Source organism: Myotis yumanensis, unplaced genomic scaffold (genome assembly GCF_028538775.1).
Source record: "Myotis yumanensis isolate MYYU_CA2020_CCGP unplaced genomic scaffold, mMyoYum1.0.hap1 SCAF_5, whole genome shotgun sequence".
Lineage (NCBI taxonomy): Eukaryota > Metazoa > Chordata > Mammalia > Chiroptera > Vespertilionidae > Myotis > Myotis yumanensis.
The window spans coordinates 79,156,556-79,184,032 of record NW_027223756.1 but is presented as its reverse complement, the minus strand read 5'-3'; the positions used below and the strand labels follow the sequence as shown (position 1 = coordinate 79,184,032).

Sequence of the window (27,477 nt, the reverse complement as noted above, 5' to 3'; positions counted from 1 at the left end):
GGGCTGGATCTCCCCAGGTGAGAATCACTGAATTAAAAATAGCACACTCATGGCTGAACCTGAGTGGTGGCAACCCTGAGGCCATTACAACCCTTTGGTATTGGTTGAAACTGCCATTGGGTAGGTTAAAAATAATTAGTTATTGACAATTTCCTATGGCTCGAACCCAATACTTGTCCCTTACTTGTGTGGTTACCACTTTTCCAAATGTTTATTCCCTTCTCTTAGTTGAATACATTCATTTTTAATGAACAATTTGGTCTCCCCATTGTAATGGGGAAACCAGGCTCAAATTCTGCTAAAAACGAACAAAAAAACATAATTCAATGGCTTGCTGAGCCTAAGGCATGGATACCACCAAGGCACCTTGTCAAGGGTTGCAGAGGTGTTAGGGACCCGCTGTCAGCAGGGGACCTACTGGATCAGAGGAGTAATTTGACGTAGTGATGGGGCTTGTGATGGCTGTGTCCTGGAAGGCCATGGGTAGCTCGGGGGTGGGAAGAAGGAGGCAGGGCCTCTGGGTGACAGATACCACTTACCAGGCCCATCAGGAATCAGGCTGGCAGGAGTCTGCCTCCCAGTTCTGCTCTTGACCACACACGTCCTTTTTCATCAGATGATCTCTGGGGTGAAGGACCAGGTGTGCTCCACGATGACCAAAACGAAAGATGCCATCTCCTCTGGAGTGGCCAACTTGACAGACTCAGCTAAAGGTGTGCTTCAGGGAGCTCTTGGCATGTCCCAACCTGAGCACACTGGAACCAAAGAGGCTGTGGCCAGTGGGGTCGCAGGGACAGTGGATATAGCCAAAGGGACCTTTCAGACTGGTGTGGATACCACCAAGATGGTGTTGACTGACACCAAGAACAGCATCTGCAGTGGAGTGTCTGGTGCTGTGAATATGGCGACAGGGGCTGTACAGGGGGGCCTGGACACCACCAAGACAGTCCTGACTGGCACCAAAGACACAGTGTCCGCTGGCCTCACTGGGGCAGTGGGTGTGGCTAAGGGTGCCATCCAAACTGGTATGGACACCTCCAAGACGATCCTGACTGGCACCAAAGACACAGTGTCCGCTGGCCTAACCGGAGCAATGGGAATGGCCAAGGGTGCTGTTCAGACAGGTGTGGACACCTCTAAGACCATCCTGACTGGCACCAAAGACACAGTGTCCACTGGCCTCACTGGGGCAATAGGAATGGCCAAGGGTGCTGTCCAGACTGGAGTGGACACCACTAAGACAGTCCTCACTGGCACCAAAGACACAGTGTCCACTGGCCTCACAGGGGCAATGGATGTAGCCAAGGGTGCCGTCCAAACTGGCATGGACACCTCCAAGACCATCCTAACTGGCACCAAAAACACAGTGTCCACCGGACTCTCTGGAGCAATGGGTGTAGCCAAGGGTGCCGTGCAAACTGGCATGGACACTACCAAGACGGTTCTCACTGGCACCAAAGACACTGTGTCCACTGGACTCACCGGTGCAGTGGGTGTGGCCAAGAGTGCCGTCCAGACTGGTGTGGACACCTCCAAGACCATCCTGACTGGCACCAAAGACACAGTGTCCGCTGGCCTAACCGGAGCAATGGGAATGGCCAAGGGTGCTGTTCAGACGGGAGTGGACACCTCTAAGACCATCCTGACTGGCACCAAAGACACAGTGTCCACTGGACTCATGGGTGCCATGGACGTAGCCAAGGGTGCCGTCCAAACTGGCATGGACACCACCAAGACAGTCCTGACTGGCACCAAAGACACAGTGTCCGCTGGCCTAACCGGAGCAATGGGAATGGCCAAAGGTGCTGTTCAGACGGGAGTGGACACCTCTAAGACCATCCTGACTGGCACCAAAGACACAGTGTCCACCGGCCTCACTGGAGCAATAGGAATGGCCAAGGGTGCCGTCCAAACTGGCGTGGACACCACCAAGACAGTCCTGACTGGCACCAAAAACACAGTGTCCACTGGCCTCACGGGGGCAATGGATGTAGCCAAGGGTGCCATCCAAACTGGCATGGACACCTCCAAGACTATCCTAACTGGCACCAAAAACACAGTGTCCACCGGACTTTCTGGAGCAATGGGTGTGGCCAAGGGTGCTGTTCAGACGGGTGTGGACACCTCTAAGACCATCCTGACTGGCACCAAAGACACAGTGTCCACTGGCCTCACTGGGGCAATGGATGTAGCCAAGGGTGCCGTCCAAACTGGCATGGACACTACCAAAACAGTCCTGACTGGCACCAAAAATACAGTGTCCGCTGGCCTCACCGGGGCAATGGGTATGACCAAGGGTGCTGTCCAGACCGGTGTGGACACCACCAAGACAGTCCTCACTGGCACCAAAGACACAGTGTCCGCTGGCCTCACCGGGGCAGTGGGTGTGGCTAAGGGTGCCATCCAAACTGGTATGGACACCTCCAAGACGATCCTGACTGGCACCAAAGACACAGTGTCCGCTGGCCTAACCGGAGCAATGGGAATGGCCAAGGGTGCTGTTCAGACAGGTGTGGACACCTCTAAGACCATCCTGACTGGCACCAAAGACACAGTGTCCACTGGCCTCACTGGGGCAATAGGAATGGCCAAGGGTGCTGTCCAGACTGGAGTGGACACCACTAAGACAGTCCTCACTGGCACCAAAGACACAGTGTCCACTGGCCTCACAGGGGCAATGGATGTAGCCAAGGGTGCCGTCCAAACTGGCATGGACACCTCCAAGACCATCCTAACTGGCACCAAAAACACAGTGTCCACCGGACTCTCTGGAGCAATGGGTGTAGCCAAGGGTGCCGTGCAAACTGGCATGGACACTACCAAGACGGTTCTCACTGGCACCAAAGACACTGTGTCCACTGGACTCACCGGTGCAGTGGGTGTGGCCAAGAGTGCCGTCCAGACTGGTGTGGACACCTCCAAGACCATCCTGACTGGCACCAAAGACACAGTGTCCGCTGGCCTAACCGGAGCAATGGGAATGGCCAAGGGTGCTGTTCAGACGGGAGTGGACACCTCTAAGACCATCCTGACTGGCACCAAAGACACAGTGTCCGCTGGCCTAACCGGAGCAATGGGAATGGCCAAGGGTGCTGTTCAGACGGGAGTGGACACCTCTAAGACCATCCTGACTGGCACCAAAGACACAGTGTCCACCGGCCTCACTGGAGCAATAGGAATGGCCAAGGGTGCCGTCCAAACTGGCGTGGACACCACCAAGACAGTCCTGACTGGCACCAAAAACACAGTGTCCACTGGCCTCACGGGGGCAATGGATGTAGCCAAGGGTGCCATCCAAACTGGCATGGACACCTCCAAGACTATCCTAACTGGCACCAAAAACACAGTGTCCACCGGACTTTCTGGAGCAATGGGTGTGGCCAAGGGTGCTGTTCAGACGGGTGTGGACACCTCTAAGACCATCCTGACTGGCACCAAAGACACAGTGTCCACTGGCCTCACTGGGGCAATAGGAATGGCCAAGGGTGTCGTCCAAACTGGCATGGACACCACCAAAACAGTCCTGACTGGCACCAAAAATACAGTGTCCGCTGGCCTCACCGGGGCAATGGGTATGACCAAGGGTGCTGTCCAGACCGGTGTGGACACCACCAAGACAGTCCTCACTGGCACCAAAGACACAGTGTCCACTGGCCTCACGGGGGCAATGGATGTAGCCAAGGGTGCCGTCCAAACTGGCATGGACACTACCAAGACGGTTCTCACTGGCACCAAAGACACAGTGTCCACTGGACTCACCGGTGCAGTAGGTGTGGCCAAGAGTGCCGTCCAGACGGGTGTGGACACCTCCAAGACCATCCTGACTGGCACCAAAGACACAGTGTCCGCTGGCCTAACCGGGGCAATGGGAATGGCCAAGGGTGCTGTTCAGACGGGTGTGGACACCTCTAAGACCATCCTGACTGGCACCAAAGACACAGTGTCCACCGGACTCACTGGAGCAATAGGAATGGCCAAGGGTGCCGTCCAAACTGGCATGGACACCACTAAGACAGTCCTGACTGGCACCAAAGACACAGTGTCCACTGGCCTCACTGGGGCAGTGGGTGTGGCCAAAGGTGCCGTCCAAACTGGCGTGGACACCACTAAGACGGTCCTGACTGGCACCAAAGACACAGTGTCCGCTGGCCTAACCGGGGCAATGGGAATGGCCAAGGGTGCTCTTCAGACGGGTGTGGACACCTCTAAGACCATCCTGACAGGCACCAAAAACACAGTGTCCACTGGCCTCACTGGGGCAGTTGGTGTGGCCAAAGGTGCCGTCCAAACTGGCGTGGACACCACCAAGACGGTCCTCAGTGGCACCAAAGACACAGTGTCCGCTGGCCTCACCGGGGCAGTGGGTGTGGCCAAAGGTGCCGTCCAAACTGGCGTGGACACCACCAAGACAGTCCTGACTGGCACCAAAGACACAGTGTCCGCTGGCCTAACCGGGGCAATGGGAATGGCCAAGGGTGCTGTTCAGACGGGTGTGGACACCTCTAAGACCATCCTGACTGGCACCAAAGACACAGTGTCCACCGGACTCACTGGAGCAATAGGAATGGCCAAGGGTGCCGTCCAAACTGGCATGGACACCACTAAGACAGTCCTGACTGGCACCAAAGACACAGTGTCCACTGGCCTCACTGGGGCAGTGGGTGTGGCCAAAGGTGCCGTCCAAACTGGCGTGGACACCACTAAGACGGTCCTGACTGGCACCAAAGACACAGTGTCCGCTGGCCTAACCGGGGCAATGGGAATGGCCAAGGGTGCTGTTCAGACGGGTGTGGACACCTCTAAGACCATCCTGACAGGCACCAAAAACACAGTGTCCACTGGCCTCACTGGGGCAGTGGGTGTGGCCAAAGGTGCCGTCCAAACTGGCGTGGACACCACCAAGACGGTCCTCAGTGGCACCAAAGACACAGTGTCCGCTGGCCTCACCGGGGCAGTGGGTGTGGCCAAAGGTGCCGTCCAAACTGGCGTGGACACCACCAAGACAGTTCTGACTGGCACCAAAGACACAGTGTCCGCTGGCCTAACCGGAGCAATGGGAATAGCCAAGGGTGCTGTTCAGACTGGCGTGGACACCTCTAAGACCATCCTTACTGGAACCAAAAACACAGTGTCCACTGGACTCACTGGGGCAGCGGATGTGGTCAAGAATGCCGTACAGACTGGTGTGGACACCTCCAAGACCATCCTGACTGGCACCAAAGACACAGTGTCCACTGGCCTCACCGGGGCAATGGGTGTAGCTAAGGGTGCCGCCCAAACTGGCATAAATACTTCGAAGACTGTTCTTAAGGGAACCAAAGACACAGTGTCCACTGGACTCACTGGGGCAATGGGTATGGCAAAGTGTGCTGTCCAGACTAGTGTGGACACCTCCAAGACCTTCTTGACTGGCACCAAAGACACAGTATCCACTGGCCTCAATGGGGCAATGGGTTTGACCAAGGGCGCTGTCCAGATTGGTCTGGGCACTATACAGAATTGGTTACCTGGTGCTGGGGAAAGCTCCTATGGTGGACTCACCAATGACCAGGAGACAGACAAATTTGGGCAACAAACTGTGCTGAACCCCCTGGAGGCTTCATCCTGCATGGTCTCCAGCCTCCCAGACACTCTCTGTGCAAGCCATGTCCTTGCCACAGAACCTATTGCAAGTACCCAGAGCCTTGGTTCCACTGTGGCAGCATTCACACAAGGAACCTCACTGGGCACAGAGGATGCAGGGTGCATGGCCACCATGCACAGCCATGAAGGTGTCACGGGCTTCATGACACTCCCAGAGGAACTGCGGGAGATCTTCCACCCCATGAGCGCTGAGGAGCAAGGTAAGGACTAGCGGTCCTAGTGGGTGCTTGTCATCTGTCCAACCCAAGATCTGGATGTCACAAGGGGACTCTTGGGTTGAGTAATCCCATCTTCCCTTCCAGCTCAGTTGGTGGCTTCTGAGCCTGGGCCCAGGGTACCCGCAGCAGACCAGAGCAGTTACTTCGTGCGTCTTGGTGACCTGGCCCACGGCTTTCGCCAGCGGGCTTTCGAGCACACCCTGAGCCATTTGCAGCATGGCCAGTTCCAGGCTAGGGCCACACTAGCCCAGCTTGAGGACTCCATCAGGCTGGTAAGAGTGTTCCCTCTCCAGGGTGCCTTTCTCAGAATATCTCCCCATGGTTCCCCCTACCACAGGCAGTGACCCGACATCTGTCAGCCACTAAGATGGCCATAGATTGTTCTCATGCCGCTTGTGTCCCAGAGAGGGAGATGTACAACCAAACCAAATACAGTAGTCCCCCACATCTTTGGGAGAGACATTCCAAGACTCCCGGTGAATGCCTGAAACCATGGATAGACTGAACCCTAAATATACTGTTTTTTCCTACACATACATACCTATGATAAAGTTTAATTTATAATTTAGGCACAGTGAGAGATTAACAGTAATAATAAAATAGAGCAATTATAAGTGATGTTACTGTGGCATTAAGTAAAATAAGGGTGACTTGAACATGAGCACTGTGATACCCCAGTAATTGATTTGATAACTGATACGGCTACTGTGTGCCTAATAGGTGGGGGCATCTACAGAGTGGAGACACTGGACAAAGGGATGGGTCACGCCCCTGGTGGGACAGAGCAGGGCCATTTGAGATCTCATCACACTATTCAGAACAGCGTGCCATTTAAAAATTATGAATTGTTTATTTCTGGAGTTTTTCCTTTAATATTTTTGAACCGTGGTTGACTGCAGGAACTGAAATTGTGGAAAGTGAAACTCACCATTAGAGGGGAATGCTGTACCTACAAAAAGGGATGCAAAGAAGGAAACAAGACAACCATGCAGACAGAGGGCCTGGGCTGGGCAGGAGAGCGCCCCTTTGAGCCACATTGTGAAAGCCAAGGAGAGAGCCATGCAGAGTTGGGGAGAAGTGGGGACCATAAGAAGAGAGTACCCAGTCCTAACTGGGTAGCTCAGTTGGTTAGAGCATCATCCCAATATGCCAAGGTTGCAGGTTCAATCCCCGGTCAGGGCACATACAAGAATCAACCAACTCTATATAATAAAGAGGTGATATGCAAATTAACCCTCACACCCTCACAAAATGGCTGCCTACGACCAGGCCAGTAGGCGGGTTAGTGAGGGACAACCACACGACTGAACAGCAGTATGTGTGGGGCGACCAGGCAGGCAGGGGGGTTAGTGAGGGATGACCAAACGACTGAACAGCAGGCTGTGTGGGGTGACCAGGCCGGCGGGGCGGGGGGGCTGTGAGTGGCAACCAGGCAGGCAGGGGGGGGCAGTTAGGGGCAACCAGGCTGGCAGAGGGGGACAGTTGGTGACCAGGCCAGCAGGGGGGGGGCAGTAAGAGGCGACCGGGCCGGCGAGGGGGGGGTGCAGTTGGGGGCAACCAGGATGGCGGGGGGGGGGGGGGGGGGCGCGCAATTGGGGGCAATTAGGCTGGCAGGGGGGGCAGTGAAGGATGACTAGGCCGGTGGGGGAGGCAGTTAGAGGCGACCAGACAAGCAGGCAGGTGAGCGATTAGGAGCCAGCAGTCCAGGATTGTGAGAGAAATGTCCCCCAAGGGGTCCCGGATTGGAGAGCTTGCAGGCTGGGCTGAGGGCCCCCCCCAACCCTTGTGCACGAATTTTGTGTACCAGGCCTCTAGTGAATGTACAAATAAGAGGAACAAATCAATGTTTTTTTCTCTCTCTCCTTTCCTCTCTAAAATCAATTTAAGCCTGGTTGAGATGTCTCAGTGGTTGAACATCGACCTATGAACCACGGGTTTGATTCCCAGTCAGGGCACATGTCCGCATTGTGAACTCCATCCCCAGTAGGGGGTGTGCAGGAGGCAGCCAATTGATGTTTCTCTCTTATTGATGTTTCTTTCTTTCTCTCTCTCTCTCCTTTCTTCTCTCTCTAAAATCAATAAAAACGTATTTTTTAAAAAGAAAATCAATTAAAAAACAACACCAGAGTGCCCAATAACAAGCTATGTATTCAAGGAACAGAAAGGCAGCTGGGGTGACAGGATGAAGTGAAGGTGGGGACGGGATAGGGGGAGCCCAGGGATCTAGGGTTCAGTGATGTACAGTGATCATGATGGGGTGTTAGCGGGAGATGAGGTCTGAGATGCTCTGGGGGCAGATTGTACAGACCACAGGGAGGTGTTGTTTTTATCCAACAGGGAATGGGGAGCCACGTGAGGGCTTAGAGTTGGGGGGTGACAAGATTGCATCATCTGTTATTTGATCTCCCTGAAGACCTCATGAGAATTTGGATTATTGCCACTTTACAAGAGAAGACAGGCCTATCAGGGACAGCTGGCTCTAAACTTGTGGCACTCCCACCATGCCACACGAAGGCCTAGACACACAGCTCCAGGCCAGGGAGTACCCACCCCAGCTCCTCATGCCATTCTTAGGAGAAAGTATGTGAAAGGTCCTTGCCAAAAGCCCTCATTTCTCTGCTGGGCTCTTTACAGATTGAAAAGGCCAAGCAGGCTCCAGAAGGACAGCCATGGACAGATAAAGCCGGTACCCAAGAGGTACGTACAAGACAAGGCTCCCAGGGTCTTCTCCTCTCTGACCACTGCTCACCTCTCCCCCTCTTCCTGCAGGTGTCAGACTTGGGGGCTCTGTCCAGGACGTGTGGACTCATCCAGCAGCTCCACGTGGCTTACAGCACCCTAGCCTCCAGCCTCCAGGGTCTCCCGGCCGAGCTCCAGCAGCCGGTCAGGCAGGCAAGGCACAGCCTCTGTGAGCTCTATGGCGTCGTCTCCTCTGCCAGCTCCATTGCAGAGCTGCCAGCCGAGCGCCTGGCTCAGAGCCGTGAGAGTGTAGGCCAGGCCTGGCAAGGGCTGGAGAAGCTGCTGGAGAGCATGCAGCATAGCCCCCCGCTCAGCTGGCTGGTGGGGCCCTTTGACCTGCACCCTAGTGGGCAGCAACTGTAGGTCCTTCTCAGAGCCTCCCCAGCCCCAACTCCCTGAAGCTCTGGGACTGCCCCATCTACCTTTCTTCCCAAGCATGGCTGGCCTAGGAGCCCAGGGTTGCTAAGACCATTGACAGAGGGCCTGCACTTGAAGAACCTGAGCAAGCACTCGAGTTACGAAAGAGAAGTGAAATGTGCCTGAGTCTAGAAGATTCTCCTAGCAGTCCCCACTAGGAGCCCCATCGTCTTTGGAGGGGATGAGGGTCTTCCACCCCAGTCTGGGCCTTCAGTTACCAGCTTAGAGGGTAGTCCTGCTCCTCTGTACTCACTTTGAAAGCATCTACCCCAGACCTAGCAAACACCTTGCACCACAATGTACCAGAATGCCACCACCATCCGGAGGCAGGGTCCCAACTGCCTTTGCTGAATGTGGCCTAGATAAAGGGCTTTGGGGGACTGCATTGTTTAGAGGGGCTTTGGGGGGCTACAAATCAAGCCCCTTCCTGCCTCTTCTGCTTGCCCACCTGCCCTGTCCTAAAGGCCAATCACAGGATCACAGAGCTGAGGTTCTGGTCCCTGGGGCATCTGAGCCCAGAGGCTGCCTATGGCGGAATGAAAGGGCTTCCCCACAGGGGGCAGGGCCCCAGGGAGGATGGGACAAAAGGTGCTGAACGATCCTTCAGGGCTTGGTAACATGCTCTAGCCTAGAGACTAGGGCCTGCAATGGTGGGGAGCATCCCTGCAACCCCAGCCAGAGGGCCAAGCCCCTTGCCCCTGCCCCCAGATGTGAAAACTCAGGATGTTCATCCAAGAAATTCTCCCTCACTAGCCTAGGCCTCTCTCCATCTGGGAGCTGGACATCAGAACACCAGCAGCCCAAGCCAGGTCCAGCTTCCATCTTCCCAGAACCTGCACCAGGCCGACAGCACGCCCCCACACTGCACCCTCTTCTCAGAAATGATGAGGTGCTCTGAGCTCAAGGATGAATGGCCTCGCTCTCCTTAAGGGTTACCAAAGGCTGCCAGCATCTGGGAGGGACTCTGCACTGGGGTGCTGGCACCTGGCTTGACAAAGGAACCAGTCAGTGAACCTTCCGAGACTTTCTTTCCTCGACCTCCAACACATAAGGTTCTCAGAGGTGAAGACACTGGGAATTCAGCTATTCACAGAAACCCAGCAAAGTGACCTGACTTCAAGTCCAGCCAAACCAAATGGGGGGTGGGCAGGTCTCAAGAAATCCCTGCCATACCACAGTCTCCCTCTTAGCTAGGATGGGTGGACTCACCCAGGACAGGGGGACACAAAGAAGGCCACTGTTTAGCCAGAAACTGCCGAGGGCAGGTGCCTGGCTGGGAGTCACACACACATCCTCCATCTAAATCCCCAAGACTTCCCTGTGAGGCTAGAGTCAGCCCCTGTCCAGGTGAGAAAAGAGAAGCCCAGAGTGGGAGTGCCACTTGCCCAATGTCACACAGGGAGGCCTGCCCCCAGTGCTTATGCTCTCTGAACGTGTAAAGGAAACAACCCACAGGACACTTCCTGGCCTGAATGCCCTGAACTGGCAGTGCCAAGCACACTGGTTCTTGACTTGGGGGGAGGGGGGGCGGGGGCTCGCAGTGCCACCTGCAGTCTGGGCAAGAGGGAAAACGACTGAGTCAGTGGAGCAAGGCAGCGGCTTCTGGGGAGAACGTGGTAGCCACTGTCCCGGACCGGCCTCTTTGTTTCTCCTTTCTGGGCGCTGGGCAGCCAAACCCAGGACATCAAACCACAGCTTCCATTTGAGCCTCGGAGTTCAGAGAGTTTTATTTTTCCTTTATTATTTTTGGAAAGGCCTTGCTCCCACCCCATTTCTTCACCATCAGGCCTGCCAGGCAGGGAACACCATTAAAACCAAGCTCACATTCACTGTATAGGGTGACACTATGGCTTAAACCCTTTGTCCCCAATAGGGCCCTTGACAGCTACAGACCTCTCCCCATTCTAGCCCAGCTGCACCAGTAACACTAGAAAACCAAGCCAATAAAAGTGATTTTTTTCATTAAAAAAACCCTTTATAGTCATTTCATGTCGGTTGGAAATCACAGAAATTGGGCAGAAAAAAAATCCCGAGGGACAAATACAAATGAAGAGCACAGCATCTCCCCAACAGTTCTCTGCTCCCTGGGCGGCCGGGAAGGAGTGGGGCAGGCCTACGGGCATCTACATGACGGGCGGGGCCTGGCCGCCGGGCTGCCCGGGGCTCAGCTGTCCTCGTCGTCCAGGGACTCAGAGTCCACGTGCGCCCTCTGGCGCTCCTGCCGGTCCTTCCCTGGCCCGTCCAGGTCGGGGCCCTCCCTCGCGCTGCTGGTGAAGCACAGCACGGTGGGGGTGAGCAAACTGCCTTTCTGTCTGTCTATCTCCGTCTACCACTGACAAACTAAAAGCCCTAGGCTCATCCCACCGTGCCCAATGCAGTGGGTGTGTGTTGAATGGTCTGGGGTTCTCAGCAGGCCGCACACCAGACTCGAGGGTGCTTGTGAAAGAGACTGCCTGCACCCACTCCTGGAGAGTTGGGAGGAAGCCACTGTCTCTAGGATCTGACCCAGGGCAGCTCAGCTCCCTCAACTGGGGCGTCCTGAGGGGTCTGTTGCTAAGGTAGGGGATGGGAGGCCAGCACATGGGGGCCAAGTCCCTGGGACCCTGACCAGGATAAGCAGCCCAGACATCAGGGTGCCTTCTCAGCAAGTTTTCCCCCCGCCCCCCACCCCTGCTTTCTTAGAAAGTCACCCCCAGTGCCACAAGCCCCAGGGACACTTACTCATTGTGTAACAAGTCTTCAGAGGAGCCCCCCACTGGCCCCTCTTCCGAGTTCTGTCCTTCCTCCTGTTCCTTGTCCTCCATGCTCCCACCCTTCTGGGATGTGGCCTCACCATTCACTGAGGCTGAGAGATCTGGGGGAGGGAAAGGGGTCATACGACACTGTGGTGCTATTGCCCAGCACCCCTGTCCCCTTCCCATTGAGAGCGGGTGGGAGAGCAAGCCAGCTTTGGGAGAGGGGACCCTGGACACTCCTGAAGGACCCTGGCCCCATGTGTCCACAATCACCTCTACCTCCGTGCCTCCCAGTCGCATGGGGACTGTCAGCTCCACCAGGCCACAGCTGGCTGCATGTGCTCCTGCAGCCAGCCCAGGCCCCTGAAGAAGGGAGGGGCCAGTAAATGAGTGCTGAGGCTGGGACAGAGGTAACACCCCGCTGGGCTAGCCCCCAGGCTGCTGAGGCTTCTTCAGCCGAGCCAACTTAACACCAGTCTGAAGGGCTACTCTAAGCATCTGTCATGAGGACCAGGTGACGCCAGCAGGAACACCTCCCGCTCCCAAAGGCCACTGTCCCTGCTGGAAACATCCTTTTTCCTCTCAGCTCACCCATGACCCTCCAGCGGCAGCCCAAGGCCTGTGCCTCACTTGGCACACACACACACACACACACACACCCTCCTACACTGCCCGACTCTGAGAGTCCAGAGACCGTGAGGGGCATAGGTGTGTGCGTGTACCAGCCACGAGCTGCCTTGGGGACAAAGCCAGGCCTGCGCAGAGAGCACCAGGACACACCACCATTCATCACGGGAGGAGCCCACCCAGCTCACCAGCACTGGCCTCATCCTCCGCCCTCTCCGACGGGGCCTCCTCTCCAACCGGAGCCTCCTCAGGCTTCTCTGCCTCAGCTGGCTCCTTCTCCACTCCAGTCCTGGTTGCCTTCTGAATGGCCTCAATCTTTGGTCCCAGGACCCGAGACTTGAGCCGAGTGTAGACCTCCGCAGCCTTCTCCATCACCTCCTTGTTGGCCTTGTAACGGCGAATCTGCCCGCCAAGAGGCCTGGCTCAGGGAGTGTAGTTTGCCTCACCCCCCCTCCCCACCCCCGAGACCCTCCCTATTGCTGTCACCACCTGGGCACCTCCCACGGAGACTGGCACTCCCCTGGGCAGTCCACTGGCCCTCTCCTCACTGACCAAGGGCAGCTGTGGCTAGACCCCGGCCTGCTTCCAACCCTGGGCTCCAACTGTACCTTTTTCAACGTGGCCACCACATCAGTGTTCTTCTGAAGGATATGCGAGGTCACCTGCAGGGTCCCAAGCTCCTCTAGTGCGTTCAAACACCTCTTCACATCCTGAGGGTGGGGAAGTAAGATGTTAAGGAGGGACAGCACCTAGGCGACCCAATAGGTCAGAGTAGGACACCTCAGGGCTTTCCCTGTGGAAAGAGCTGCAGAAAGACCCAGATTTGGAGGGATCTTGGGGCCTGCCCACAGCACCAGCTGGCAGGGACACTGAGCACTGCACATCAGGATGGCCCTCAGCTAGGGGACACACAATAAAAACAATGGATCCCGCCCCACCCCGCCCTATCCACCCCAAGGAACCCTGGATTTGCCTCAATTCCTGAAGACTTCTAAGGGAGCTCTAGACATGAAGGAGTGGCAGGGACTGCTTCATCAGGGAAAGTGGCTCCTCATGACCCCAAGGTGTGTCTTACCGGATTATCGACCTTTAGGGCGAACTTGATCTCGCTGTGCAGTTTCTGAAGCTTCTCCTCCACGGAAGGTTCTATGGCCAGGAGAGAATGCACTGCCTGGGCCTAAGCTCCCAAGCCCAGATTTGGCCAAGGGCCTGAGCACCACTACGTGACAGAAGAACCTGCCCCCCTCCCAACCTCAGCAACCTTGGGCTGCGGGACCTTGGCAGCAACTGTGACAGCTGGGCCCTCACCTTTCTTCTTCTCAACCTTCCTGTCGGGTGGGAACCCTTCTGACCGCTTCCGGGTTCGTTCCACCTTCATAGGCCTGTGAAGACTCAATCCCTTTAGGCCTCTGACCAACATCCACGAAGCCACCCTGTCCCAACCACTGCCATCCTCCCCGCTAAGGGCCGGAGCTAAAGAAAACCTTTAGGAGGCCCCAAAGCTGTGAGGAGGGGTCAGGGACCATCGTGACCTGGTCTAAGACAGGCACCTAGGACAAACCATGTGAAATCTCAAAGTTCTTTTCGTTTTTTTATATGTGGCTGCGGGTTAATGTCTAGTATGTAAGACCCAGTGAGTGAGTTATTAAAAGGCGCTCCACTTGGACACTCAGACAACAGCAACACTCGTTAACACGGTTCCAGTTCTATACTCCACTCGGCAGTCAGGCTGTAAGTTCCCAGTGGGCAGATTCCAACCAGTGGCTGGAATTCCACTTCAAAATGTCAGGGAGATGTGCTGGCCCCACACCTAGTGGGTCTTGGACTTAAAAAGCCTGAGAACCACTGGTCTGGGGACAGTTCCCCCCTTTGGCACTACAGACATCAGGGCCAGGTCATTCTCTGTGGGGGGCCATCCTGCATACTATGGTATGTTGAGCAGCATCCCTGGCCCCCATTCCCTTGATGTCTGGAACACCCCAGTCAAGGACCACAATCCTGAACAGGGGACACTTCAACAGGATCTGTTTACCAAACTAAATTTGGAAGCTGGGCCCCTCCAATGAGGAGTGAGAACCTGGGGACCAGGATGGGCCTCGGGGAGCTAGGGCAGACAGGCTAAGGGAGTGCTGACCTGGATCGGGGCTTCTCCTCAGGGCGCCCTTTCTTCTCCTTCTGGCTGGGTCTCTTCACGGGCTCTGTGTTTTGTGGCTGCAACTTTTTAGCTGATTTCTTCACCTGCAGCAGCAAAATAGAGGGGCTGGAGCGGCAGGGGCTGGCTCTGAACTCCTGAACTCCCCCTTGGGGAGACAACACTTCCTGCCACCACCTTCACACTGCTGGGAGCTGGGAGAATGGACAGGATGGAATGGGAAAGGTCCCTGTGTCCCATCCATCCCTGGCAGCAGAGCTCAGGCTCTGAAAGGCCCACCAACAGTGGGGCAGCCCTTCGTATTCCTTCTTCCAAGCAGGACACTTCCTGAGGCAGGGAACTTGGTCCCCCCTTTGGGACAAGGGAAAGCAACTGGGAGAGAACAGGGTGTGGTCAGGCTTTCCCCATTCCCACGTGAAGTGGGATCCTGGTCTAGAACGTGATGGACCTTGGAAGTCACTCTCGGATTCAGGCCCACACCAACACATGGGGCTTGATTGTCACCACTGCCCTTTGCTGGCATCAGAGTCCTCCTGACTACGCCCATGCTCACCCCACAAGCTGTTACCCCATAGTGGCCAGAGGACACGTGTGGACATCTAAGTCAGATTCGCCCCTTGTCGGCATACAGCCCTTCAGGTCTCCCACTTCCCTCAGGGTAAAAGTCTAAGTCCTCCTCACTGTCCACAAGGCCCCGCACATCCTGACTCCATTCCCTCCCTGACCTCACCTTCTTCCCTCCCCCTGGCTCACTCTGATCCAGCCATACAGCCCTTCTTCTTCCTCCAACATGCCAGGCATGGTCTTGCCCCAGGGCCTTTGCACAGGCTATGCCCAGTCTAGGAAGTTGTTCTCCAAGTTATCTTCCCAGATCACCTCCCACTTAACTCAGATCCCTACATGTCACCTTCTCAACTGAAGCCTTTAGGGTCTACCCCATTTAAAATAGAAACCCTCCCATCCCAACACTTCATGTCCTTCCCTTTGCCTTATTCCTCTTAGCACAGAATGCTCTGGAAAGCACCATGTAACATTTTAATGTTGTTTACTCTTTCTCCCTCCCTCGGATATCAGCTCCTTAACATTGGGGGTTTCTGTGTGTCACCCACTGCTTTCGTGCCACACCCCCAGCACCCAGAACAGTGTCTAGTACACAGCAGGTGCTCAATAAACATGCTGGATAAAGGAATGGACTTGCTTGAAGGGGTGAGTATTAGGGAGAAGCCTCTTCAGTTACCCATGTTTCCCCATCAACCCCCATGGGCTACCATGACCCCCGCCAGGTTGGGCGCACCTCTCTATCCAGCTCAGCCTCCGGCTCCGAGTCAGAGGAGGACTGGGGCCCCCGTCCCCGACCCTTCCGGCCACGCTGCTTCCTGACGGGCTCTTCCTCATCCCTGACCTCATCACCGCTGCTTCCCCCACTGCCCCCTTGCAGGGCTTCCCCACGCTCAGCCCGTTCACGCCTCCGCTCCTTCTCTTCCTTCTCCTGCTCCCGTAGCCGCCGCAGCTCTTCCTCCTGCTCCCGGCGCCGCCGGGCCTCCAGCTCACGTCGCCGTTCCTCATCACGGCGCTTCCACTCGCTGATTCGGTCTACCTCCTCACTGTCGCTGGGGGTGCAGGCCAATTAGAGAGGGGGCCTGGTCCTCAGAAGGCACTGCTCCAGACCCACCCACAGCCTGGCTGAGGACCCTATCAGAAGCAACCCACCTGTCACTGCTTGAGCTGCTCGGGGGCCGCTCAGGCTTCGGTTTCCGCCCGCGGGGTTTGGGGGGAGGCTTCTCAGCTACGAAAAAGAAAGGGTGGCCTTCTTCTGCACTGTCCTCCAGGCGGGGCAGGGGACCCCCACAGCCCAGCGCAGAGGCGAGGGCCCATGTGGGGCTGGCCCCAGGGAACCAGGTCAGAACCAGTGCCAGCTACCCTACCTGGCTTCCTGCTCCTGGGAGGTTTCTTTACCGACACATCGGAGTCTGAGGAGGAGGACGAGGAGGCCAAAGAGGAGGAAGAGGCTGACCTGGCCACGGCCACTGGCTCACCTTTGACCCCTTCAGATTCTGGTTTGGAGTCTGAGTCAGAGGCCGATGGCGGCTTCTGGAAGAGGCCGGGGCATGGAGGTGAGAGAGCAGACCCCAGCACCCCTTATAGACCCCAACCCACAACATTTTGCCTCCCCCAAAAAAGCTTTTTTAGGCTTAGCATCACAGGAAGCCCTGGATGTGCCTACAGCTGCCTGATCCTTCACCTTGGTCACAGTGCATAACCTCCCCAGACTCCCTCCTCCTGGGTGAAGTGCAAGGATTTTTCCCAGTGGCAAGAGCTTTTTAAAATCTTGCCTGGAGGCCCAACTAGATGTGCTGCCCTCTTCCACTGTCTGCTCCCGAGCTCCTGAGTCCCCAGCACACACTTGTACATGTACACTCACATCCACATGTGTACATGCACACACTACACATAACGCTTGTATATAACTCGTACATAGTGCATACATGCTGGACAACACACTCATATATTTGTACACACCACACATGCACACTTGTGCAGGTATGCACATGCTCATACACACACAAGCACATACAATACATACATTCATACACACACACACAACACACACAGCTCTCTCTCACACACACATACACACATGCACACAGCTTCCTCTCTCTCTCTCTCTCTCTCTCACACACACACACACACACACACACACACACACACACAAGGGACAACTAAGAGTGCTTCATTCCCTTCTGATGCCAACACCTGTAAAAGACAGGAGCGGCAAAAAATAGGTCATCTGCTCAGGGAAGTGCTCTGCACACATGGTACTCAGAAACTAGGGGCTGAAGCCATCAGTGAAGCCAGAGGTGGAAGTTAGCAGTCCCCTGGCCTACGCCCTATCCTCCTCCATAAAGGACCCAACTCTAATTGTGGACAGTGGTTGGTGACCTTGAGAGAAGCTCTAAGAGTTTCTCCCAGGTGAGCCTGAAAAAAAAAAACCCACCTCTAGCCTGGCTGGTGTTGCTTAGTGACTGAGCGTCAACCCAGGAACTAAGAGGTCAGGGTACATGCCCGGGTTACAGGCTCAATCCCCAGCAGGGGGTGTGCAGGAGGCAGCCAATCAATGATTCTCGCTCATCATTGATGTTTCTATCTCTCTCTCCCCCTCTCCTTTCCTCTCTGAAATCAATAAAGATATACGTATTTAACAAAAATAAATAAGTAAAATGAAAACATACTTAAAAAAACACACAACACACCTCTACCTTTTTCTTCCGTCCTGCCAGGGGGCCCCGCCGTGGCACCCGAACCATGGCTTTCTTCTCAGGGGTGAAATCCTGGGCAGAGAGAAGAGAGCTGAACAGAATTCAACTGGCTGGCCACTGCTCGGTTCCCACCTGTGCATCTCTCCCCACCCACCTAAGGAGCAAACCACCTGTTCACCTGGTCACTGGTCTTCTCTGACTCAGATGAGCTTTCAGAGTTCTCCTCCTCAGATGGGGACACACTGGCCTGATCCAGGTCACTGGAGGCCTTCCGGGCTCGTTTTGAGACCGACATCTGGAGGGAGAGCAACCCAAACAGACCAGAAAAGCATATGTGCTCAGCAGAGCCGTCTCCCACCTGAGCCCTCTTATCCCGGGAAAGAGCTCAAACTCTACAACAGGGGTGGGGAATTCTGGCCCAAGAGCCGTATAAGGCCCAAGAAATCATTTAGTCTGGCCTGCCAAGGCATTAGAGGTGAGTTAATTAAATGTTTGACCAAATATAGCAGGCTAATTTTTAAGTTGATAATTTTGTCTGGCACAAGAATGTTATAAGTATCCAAGTGGCCCTTGGCAGAAAAAAGGTTCCCCACCCTGCTCTAGAACTTTTAAGGAGGTCAACTGGGACCCTTCGGGAATCTGATTAAAAAACCAGGAGTGGGTAAATAAGCTGCAGGATGCAACTTCAGGCTGGAAGGAGAAAGAATCAGGGCATTGCTGGGCCACCAGCCCCTCACAGGCCAGGTGCACCTGCCCCACCCCACCCCTACCTTCAGGGTTGATGCTTTTCGCTTCAGACTGCTGTTGTCACTGCTCTTGTCTGAGTCTGAATCACTCTCCATCCTGTCGCTGGCAGCTGCAGCAGTCACGGCTGTGACAGTCATGACGCCCCTGTCCTCGTCGTCCTCACTCCTTCCTGCCGGGTCAGCTTCAGGGGCCTCACTGTCAGAGGAACTCACCGGCTGGGAGGAGGGGGCAGAGACAGTGAGTCATTCTCAGGCTTGGGTGGATTTCCCAACCAGGGCAGCGACCCAGAGGACAGCACCCACCAGTGGCAGTGTCTCAAATGCCAGGGCCTCCTCGCTTTCCCAATGGGGAAATTGAAGCCCAGAAAGCCCTGAGAACTGAGGCAGGAGGCTGAGATGGACAAAACTATGATTCAAGCACTGTGGGACTCATGGTAAAACCCTGGGCAAGTGACTTAAGCCTCTCTGTACCTCAGTTTCCACATCAAAGTAATGAGGATGTCACCGCTTTGGCCTCACAGGGCTATCGCAAGGATGAGACACAGGTGGTATGTGATGTACTTAGGACAGTGCCCAGAATGGCAAGAGATCCATCAAGGCTTGCTTTTTATTACTATTACTTTTATTATTATTCTCATAATTAAGAGAAGGAAGCTGACCTAACACAGGACCTCTGGGCTTAAACTTCAAGGCACTGTTATTTCTGCTTTACCCCAAATTCCTATAGAATGGAATACTATTCAGCCATAAAGAGGGATGAAGCTCTGACACAACCTTATGTGTGGCATTTGTTCTACTCGAACCATATGCCAGGCTCATTTACAACTCACTGTTGGGAGGAGATACTCGGTGCCAGGTACTGTGCTAGGTAGATGGTAAGTGCACAGATATGAACAGAACATGGTCCCTGCCCCTGGGGAACTTACAATCTAATGGGAGAAACCAACCATAGCCACCTGAACAGACCAATGTCACACTGTGGTGAAGGGCAGCAATGAAGATATCAGCACATGAGTGGGAAGGATCAGAGAGCGGTGTATGCCAAGTGGTGGGAGTATTTTGCACTGGGAGGGGGGCCTCAGAAGACATGACATTTTAGCTGAGGGTTTGTCCCAAGCATGCAAAAGGATAGGGGCTAGAGGTATTTGGGAAGACAGGATTGGCATAAGTGAAGGTTCCCCTAAGGAATCTGGACAAGTGGGCGGGGGGGGGGGGGGGGGGGGGGGCGCGGGCATGCAGGGCTGGGGGAGGCACAGCGAAAGAAAAGCAAATGACAGCAGGGAGGCTGGGAGGTTAGGCCCGGCCAGGTGAGACAGGCGTGATCAAGGCTCGAGGCGGTCAGCAGACGGCACAATGACAGGCCACAGGGCTTTCTCGGGTCCCTTTTTGAACTTCTGTATGTTTTATGTTTGTGTGAGGAAGATGGATGGGCCCCGGTCATATTTAGCCATCATTCAGTCATTCAATGAACGTCACGGAATACCTGCTATATGCCTGGCCCTGTGTTGGGGCTAGAGACGAGTAAGACAGGGTCCCTGTTCTTGGGAACCTCATAGTCTAATGGGGATACAGACAAGTAAATGCAATTACAACACAGCATGAGGGGAGGCACCCAGCCAAATCCAAGTGTAAAATCTGACCAGGTTTTTTCACAGTATGTACCTCTTTTCTAAATAACTGATTTTTTAAAGAACAAGATTGAGATTCTTAAAAGCCACATTCTCTGGAATCCTGTGGAAACAACCCCAATGCCTATATACTGAAGAGTAAATAAAATGTGGGATAGCTATAGAATGGAATACTATTCAGCCATAAAAAGGAATGAAGCTCCGACACATGCTAACCAACACGAGTGAACCTTGAAAGCATGCTCAGTGAGAGAAGCCAGATACAAAGGCCAAATACATGATTCCATTCATATGAAATGTCCAGAATATGTAAATTCATCAAAACAGAAAGTAGGTTAGTAGTTCCTACTGTATGGTTGACAAGATTAAAAAGTATAAAACTAAGTAAGTTAAGGCCCAAACCTAAAACGCTAGAGGAATCACGCCTTTATGGTGGGTTTCTGTCACACTGTCCTCCAGGACTAAGGAGCAACACTGGTAGACAGAGAAAGGAGATGCTATCCCGTTTGTCACTTGGAGAGTAAGTGACTAACTGGCTGGTCCAATGCATTTGCAAGTGTTAAGTCAAGTGCAAACCACCAAACACTGAGCTCATCTTCTCTCTCTCTCTCTCCCCCTCTCTTTCTCTCTGTGTATAACTTGTGGAAGCTGTTATCCTCATTTTGCAGATGAGAAAAAAGCTGGTGTGACAAGACAGCACAGCAAGTTAAGTGTCAGAGATGGGATGCAAGGCAGGTTCACCTTGGCCACTAAGCCTGGGTCCTGCACAGCTAGTGCTTATTAGATGCCTCCTCACTTCTACCGAGCTCTTGATCAACTGTGCCTCCATGGCCCAGCCAGGTGCTTGGGATGAATGGGTTGGTCCACAATTAGGGAAACCGAGACTCTGGACACTAAGTGACTTGTCCTACACTGTGCCTGTGGGAAGAGCCAGGAGCTCTGATCTGGGTCAGCCCATGGTATCTAAGTGTTGGGAACTCTGATCCATGTGGAGAAGTTTGGGGGACATTTGGACACCCAGTGGCTAAGTGATGAGATGAGCACTCATTTCTCTCAATGTCGTACTGAATCTGGATATGAATGAGGTGGAAAGGGAAGGTGAAATCCAGCCTGGCCTCCTCATTCCCAACTACTATCTTGCACTTACAAGGTACCTGACACACATTTGCTCACTTGAACCTAGGTTCAGATGCCCACATAGCACTGCTCTTTTTTTTTTTTAATAGATTGTTATTGATTTCAGAGATGGAGAGATAAAAACATCAATGATGAGAATCATAGATCAGCTATCACCTCCATGACCCCACTGGGGATCGAGCCTGCAACCCGGACATGTACCCTGACCAGGAATCAAACCGCGACTTCCTGGGTTCATGAGTTGATGCTCAACCACTGAGCCATACTGGCCAGGCTACCAGGCTAATTTTTAAGTTGACAATTTTGCATAGTCCACGAATGTTATAAATATCCAAATGGCCCTTGGCAGAAAAAAGGTTCCCCACCCCTGATGTATAGAGGTTACTCTTGGGGCCTTCCTCCTCATCCTCCAGGCCCTTATCATGGCTTCTATCAGCCAGAGGGAAAGTAATTTTACCCCGGAAGGCGGGAGGCCTAGGTTTTAGTCCCAGCTCTACTCTAACCAGCTTGAGAACCTTAGATAGGTCCCCTTACCTCTTCCTGTATCAGTGAAACAGATACATTAAATGGCATCCTTCTAGGTCAATGGTGTTCAACCAAGGGTGACTTTGTCCCTCAATTGGCAATGTCTAGAGACATTCTGGTTATCATGATGGGGTGCTCCTGGCATTGAGTGCATGGGGGCCAGAGAAGCTGTTCAATATTCCATGGTGCCTAGGACAGCCCCCCACAAAGAGGTCTCAGATTCCAGCTGGGTCCCTCTGAGCAATCAAGTGAACTCTCTGGGCCTTAGTTTGCTCATCTGTAAAATGGGAAAAATGCCACTGGCCCACCCCACTCTAGGATTACTGTGTGGATCAAAAGACAATGAAGTTGGAACCATAGCAAGATACCATTTTTCACCTCCTGGCTTGGCCAAGGGATGTGGAACAGGCCTTGCCAGACACTCCTGGTAGGAGCACCAGATGAGTTAAGGCTGTCAGAAAGAATGAGGCTATTCTCTGCATGTTGCCATGGGCCAGTCATCAAGCTATATTATTGGGGGGATAAAGCAAAGTAGAGAATTATATGCTTTAAAAAAGAAAGCTATAGGGTTTTATATGAATAAAGAATCCTGGAAGGATATATAAGGAACTGGTAGCTGTGGCTGTCTTAAGAGGAAATGGAAACAGAGTGACCAGGAGGCAGGAATGACTTTTCACTGTACGCCCCTTTTGTACCTTTTCAATTTTGTACCATGACACTGTATTCTCACTCAAAATGTAAAAATAAACTGCAAACTTAGAGGATGAAAAAAGAGACTGTTCAGGTACCCATAAAGCAATGACTCTAAGTCTGTTGACTGGCTCCACCAGAAGCATCTAGGACAGGGGTCCTCAAACTTTTTAAACAGGGGGCCAGTTCACTGCCCCTCAGACTGTTGGAGGGCTGAACTGTAGTTTAAAAAAAAACTATGAACAAATTCCTATGCACACTGCACATATCTTATTTTAAAGTAAAAAAACAAAACGGGAACAAATACAATATTAGTATTTGTATGTGGCCCACGGGCCGTAGTTTGAGGACCCCTGATCTAGGATGATGCATGGGAAGAAAAACCCCAAGGTTCCCAGAGCTCAGCCCTAAACTACTAAACCTAAACCTCTAGGGGAGTAGGGGTGAGTGAGGTCCAGGGATCTAGACTTTAAACCGATATTCCATCTGTAGGCATAGACTGGTTAAAGAACCAAACAGCAGTGATAAGCTCTCACACTCAGAGCTACTTCTCGACATGGGGAGCCTGTATAGGCCTAGTATAATGTCAAGGTCATACCATTTTTTAGTTCTCTTTCCTCGAGGGCAAGCATCTACATAGTACTTAGCAAGCTGTGGGTGTGCAATAAATATTAAATGGAGTGATGATTCACCAGGAGGCAATAAGCTTAGGATGTAACCAAACAGAACTTGAAGTGGGGCCAGAAAAAGATCTCATGAAACTCAACTACCTTAAAGACCTTCCGATTCCCAGTTAGGGACGTGCAAAGCAAAGGAAAAGAGTGGGTATCAAAGCAGGGGGACCTCTGTCTCCCAGACCCATCACTGGAGGTAAAAGTCAAATACCCCCCAACATGCACTAAATATGTGAGCCCGGTCCACCTGTTGAGTGAACCCTGAATTCTGGGCCATGAGCTCCTGGAAGGCAAGAAGTATGTCAGTCATTTTGAATTCCTGGTCCCTAGCTGGTGCAGGTGTCAGTACAGTAGTCTGCTGGATCAGTTGGTGGACTGAGCCACAGGAGGCACACCCAAACCATCTTAAGATCCGAAGTTCTTAAGCAGGACCTGGCCCCACAGAACCAAGCCCTCTCTGACTCCTGCTTCCCTCCCCACAGACCTTGCTGGTAGTACTTTTTCTCTCTTCCAGCCAAGCTCTGCCCACGTTGGTCAGTTTGCTCCCAGCCAATCTTGAGCCCACCCATCCTGAGGCCAGGCTACTCCGCCTCCCTACGCCACCCACAGAAACCCCAAAAGCAGTGGTTAACAACAGAGTGGAGAACCCCAGCCTAGCCTCCCTTCATCTGCATCTCACCCCAAAATACCCAGAGCAAGGCACCCCTCTGCCATCCTTCTGCAGCCTTCCACAGCTTTCTATGAACTTAACTTCAACTTTTCTAGATCTTTCCCTTCCCTGAATGTTTTCAGATACCGATTTGCCACTAAGATGTCATCTCTATGATTCTTGGCATTTTTTTCCACTTAAGCAAGAACTCTCACATGTACTAACTGCTGTCTTTTTCCAAGTCTAAAATCTGGCAGTAATGGCAGAAGTGGGGGTTATTATTAAAAGGAAAATGTTTTTCTTAGAAAACAAAAGGTTTTATAAGAGCTAACACTATTATAAACTCACACTAATCCCAGAGCAGCAGGTCTCACCAGGGGTAAGCCCACATCCCTTCACCCCACCTAAGGGACACTAGGCAATGTCTGAGGACATACTTGGGTGTCACAACTGGGGGGGGGGGGGGGGGGGCAGGGGGAGGAAGGATGCTCCTGGCACCGAGTGGTTGGGGGCCAGGAATGCTGCCTAACACTCTATAGTGCCCAAGTGCCCGCCCCCCCCCCCCCCCCCCACACACACACAGAATTATCCAGCCCAGATTGTCAGTAGCACCAAGAGGGAGAAGCCCTGTCCCAGAGGCCTCTCCTTTTTCTATGAGACAAGCTAAGGCTACTTCTAGTCTCCAGTGCACGTGAGCACCACTTGATTTGGCTCTGCAGACCCCATGCCAACTGTCCCCAACCCACAGGTACTCACCAGAGGGGCACTGTAACTGGCGTGGGGATTGTTCTGGATCTCCCACAGTCCCTCATTGAAGCCTTTCCTCTTGTTGGGTTTCCCGTACTTATCTTTCCACTTGTCGTAGGGAAATAGGTCCTTGGGTCCCAGGAAGGCTCTGGAGAGAGAAACCACCACCAGTCCTAGGTGAGCCAGGCCACCCTGGGAGGCACCCCTGGGGGAAATCAAGCCCAGTGAGGGACACTTACGTTTCGTGTGTACCAAAGAAGAAGATGGGGTACTTGTTGGGTGGGGGCTTCACAGCACCATCAGCAATGTCATCAATCTGCAGTGAGAGGCCAGTAAGGGGGTAGCTGAGGGGCAGGGCAACTTCACCCACTAACCCAGAAATTAGCCAAGTTACTTAAGTGAAAGCATGCTGGGAGAAGGGAAGCCTTCAACCTAGGAAGATGCATCACCTTCCAGTTAGGCATCTGCATTCCTGTGTACCCCGCCCCCCCCAATTGCATATTTATACCCTCCTCCACACACAGGGTGGCCCCCAAGGTAGGTACCTGAGCAAAGCCAAAAATAGTCCTCTGATCAGCCGGGGGTGGGGCCAAGCTCAGCTTCTATGAACTACCAGGACCCTCCCACAAGAACCCCTCCCTCAAAGAGGGGATCGGGTGGTGGGGTGGTTGGTCTCCCAGAGGCTGCAGCAGGCAGCTCCAAGGATGCAGAGGGTGGGGGGTGGGCTGCAGGAGACAGGCCCTGAGCATCCAGGAAGTCCCACCCTCCCCTACAGGCCCATGGGCTCTAGCAGCTGTCAGTCACATCCCACAGGAGGATAGCAGCCCCTTCACTTCCAATCAGGTGCTTGGAAATGTTCAGGGCTGAAGAGAGCCAGCTGGAAGGGGGGGTTGGAGAGGGAGAAGCTGGTACTCTGGAAAGAAGGGAAGTGCCCATAAAGTTTCATTGCTCTGGTGCCCCCCAAGAAAATAACAGTGAGCAAATCAGGTTAAAATGAGTTCTTTGGTCCCCGTTAATTCCTTAACATTCTCTTCAATACCCAGGGACTGCTGAGATCTTCCCTGCTCCCCTCACTCAGCTTCCTTCCTGTTTTATAGGCTACTTTTCAAATCCTTGGCCCTGGGTTGTGGATCTCTGGCATCCATCTCAAGCATCACACTCCCACACAGAAGCATCCCCAAACTCCATCACCCTGAGCTGAGGCCCAGCCCAACATGCTTTCCAGGCCATCTTCTGCTCTGGCCTCACCCAGGGCCCGCCTCCGAGCTCACAGCCCAGACATCCTAGAAACAGCACCAGCTCCAGACTGGTCTCTGGGCAGTGGTCCCCGAGCCTCTCTTGACATCCTATGGTGGCCTCCCTGCACCCCAACCCCCAGCCCCAAGTGCTGACCGTCTGCTTACTTCCACCCACAGGGAGGGAAGGTCCGGTCTGAAAACTCCAGCCGTCTCACAGCAGTGTTCTGGCAACTCCTGCACTCCTTCTATTCTAGTCAAATCTTCCGCCTCATCCTTTCACTGTCCCCGGCTGCTGCCTGAGCCTCGTCCTCCCAACCCCCAAATTCCTTCAGTCCTACCAAGCATATTCCACCAACCTCAGCCCGGGGGCAACTTTGGCCCTAAGACCTGGGGTTGACCATAACCTCCAGGTCCCCTTCCACACGGACCTGCCCTGAAGAGTGCCTGGAACTTCACTCTGCAGACCTGATAAGGGGCCCTGGGCTCAGGATGCCTTTCAGACCTGGATGGAATCCTTAGACCACGAGGGTTCTTTGGATCACAGCTTCCTGCAAAGGGGGTCCCCAAAGTCCCCTTGGCCCAGCCCCCTTCCCTCATAGGCTCTCTTTTGGAACCGATCCCCCTTTGCAGGGGGCTGGTCTCTGATTCAAGCACCTTGGGAAGACTACCACACCCCAAGCCCTCCCTCCAGCTTCCTCCACCAGGCTCTGGGAGTGGGGGAGCATCTCCCCAAGCAAGTCTTACTCCAACCTCTAATGTCCCAGACATGATCCGATCAAGTCCTCTCAGCTCCAGTGACCTTATGAACAGCCTCCAGCCCTGTTTCCAGCCCTGCCTCCCTCAGCCTTGACCCTCAAGCCTTCCTCCCTTACTGCACTCCTCATCCCTAGCCACCCTCACACATGGCCCCAGAGCCCTCAGAACTTGGCTTCTCATGGCTTCCCCCAGGAAGTCCTTCAGCGGGACGTCCCCTTTCCATCAATTTGATCACTCTCCTCAAATCCCACGTTCCTCAGTTCCCCGCAGACTCACGGATCTCCCTCCAACTCGAACCACGCCCGCTCAGGGCCTAGATCGCTCAAACCCAACATCCCTCGGCTCTGGGACTCCCCGAAGCACAGGTACCTCAGCCCGGGACCCCCAGAACCGCGGCTTGCTTTCCTCAGGTCCGGGGGCCCAAAAAAACACGGCGCGCGAGTCCCTCAGGCCTGGGACCTCCCCAGACCCCCAGCGCGTGTGTGCCCCAGAATCAGGGTCCCCCAGACCTCTCTCGTGCACAAGGCCCGAGGCTCCCCAGGCCCCCAGCTCCCAGACACCAGGCGTGTGGTATTTCAGGCCCGGGACCCCCAGACTTCCAAGAACGCGGGTTCCTCGGACCAGGGACCTCCCCCCCAGAACCCGGGCGCACGAATCTCTCCGGCGCTGGCCGTCTACTGCCCCACCCCCCAACCCCGCCACCCTCCGCCTGGCACATCTCCCGCGCGGCCTCACCCGGGCCGGCCAGTGCGGGTAGCCCTTCATCTTGGCAAACACCAAGTCCCCGGGCTTGAAGGCGTGCGGCATGCTGGCGGCGGGAAGCCCAGGCCGCGGGAAGCAGCGGCAGCGGCGGCGGCAGCGGGGGCAGCGGTGGAGGCGGCAGCGGGAGGCGAAGCCGG

General features: G+C 54.1%; 2 protein-coding genes across 11 annotated transcripts in view; one reads left to right on the top strand and one right to left on the bottom strand.

The window, feature by feature from the left end:
• PLIN4 (perilipin 4) overlaps window positions 1-10,988 on the top strand; it is a 13,981-nt gene extending 2,993 nt beyond the window's left edge. For 3 of the 5 annotated variants that reach the window (XM_070415850.1, XM_070415848.1, XM_070415849.1), the window contains exons 5-7: window positions 617-5,843; window positions 5,946-6,133; window positions 8,496-10,988. In XM_070415850.1, the coding sequence (XP_070271951.1) occupies window positions 617-5,843; window positions 5,946-6,133; window positions 8,496-8,963 (5,883 nt within the window). In that variant the 3' untranslated portion in view covers window positions 8,964-10,988. The remainder of the gene's footprint in view (window positions 1-616; window positions 5,844-5,945; window positions 6,134-8,495) is intronic. The other 2 variants (XM_070415851.1, XM_070415852.1) reach the window with 2 other exon arrangements.
• On the bottom strand, window positions 10,670-27,477 carry HDGFL2 (HDGF like 2). Of its 6 annotated transcripts, none has more exons than XM_070415858.1 (16): window positions 27,314-27,475; window positions 24,824-24,900; window positions 24,594-24,732; window positions 18,559-18,750; window positions 17,967-18,083; window positions 17,789-17,860; window positions 16,457-16,622; window positions 16,242-16,317; window positions 15,826-16,141; window positions 14,514-14,617; window positions 13,688-13,761; window positions 13,455-13,525; window positions 12,988-13,089; window positions 12,568-12,781; window positions 11,739-11,871; window positions 10,670-11,281 (listed from the first exon to the last, which is right to left on the bottom strand). In XM_070415858.1, the coding sequence occupies exons 1-16, from the start codon at window positions 27,383-27,385 to the stop codon at window positions 11,182-11,184; spliced, it is 2,025 nt and encodes a 674-aa protein (XP_070271959.1). In that variant the 5' UTR covers window positions 27,386-27,475; the 3' UTR covers window positions 10,670-11,181. The 6 variants fall into 6 exon arrangements, with proteins under 6 accessions (XP_070271959.1, XP_070271955.1, XP_070271957.1 ...); XM_070415854.1 differs by having other exon boundaries at window positions 17,783-17,860; window positions 27,314-27,474; XM_070415856.1 differs by having other exon boundaries at window positions 10,670-11,284; window positions 15,826-16,135; window positions 17,783-17,860; window positions 27,314-27,474.

Bases quoted from the DNA above. Each gene is read 5' to 3' on its own strand.
- HDGFL2 (XM_070415853.1), bottom strand. From the start codon at position 27,385: ATGCCGCACGCCTTCAAGCCCGGGGACTTGGTGTTTGCCAAGATGAAG. The intron at 12,782-12,987 runs GTACAGTTGGAG...CTTGGCGGGCAG, and splicing joins TGGTGGCCACGTTGAAAAAG to ATTCGCCGTTACAAGGCCAA. The intron at 11,285-11,738 runs GTAAGTGTCCCT...GTGCTTCACCAG, and splicing joins GAAGACTTGTTACACAATGA to CAGCGCGAGGGAGGGCCCCG.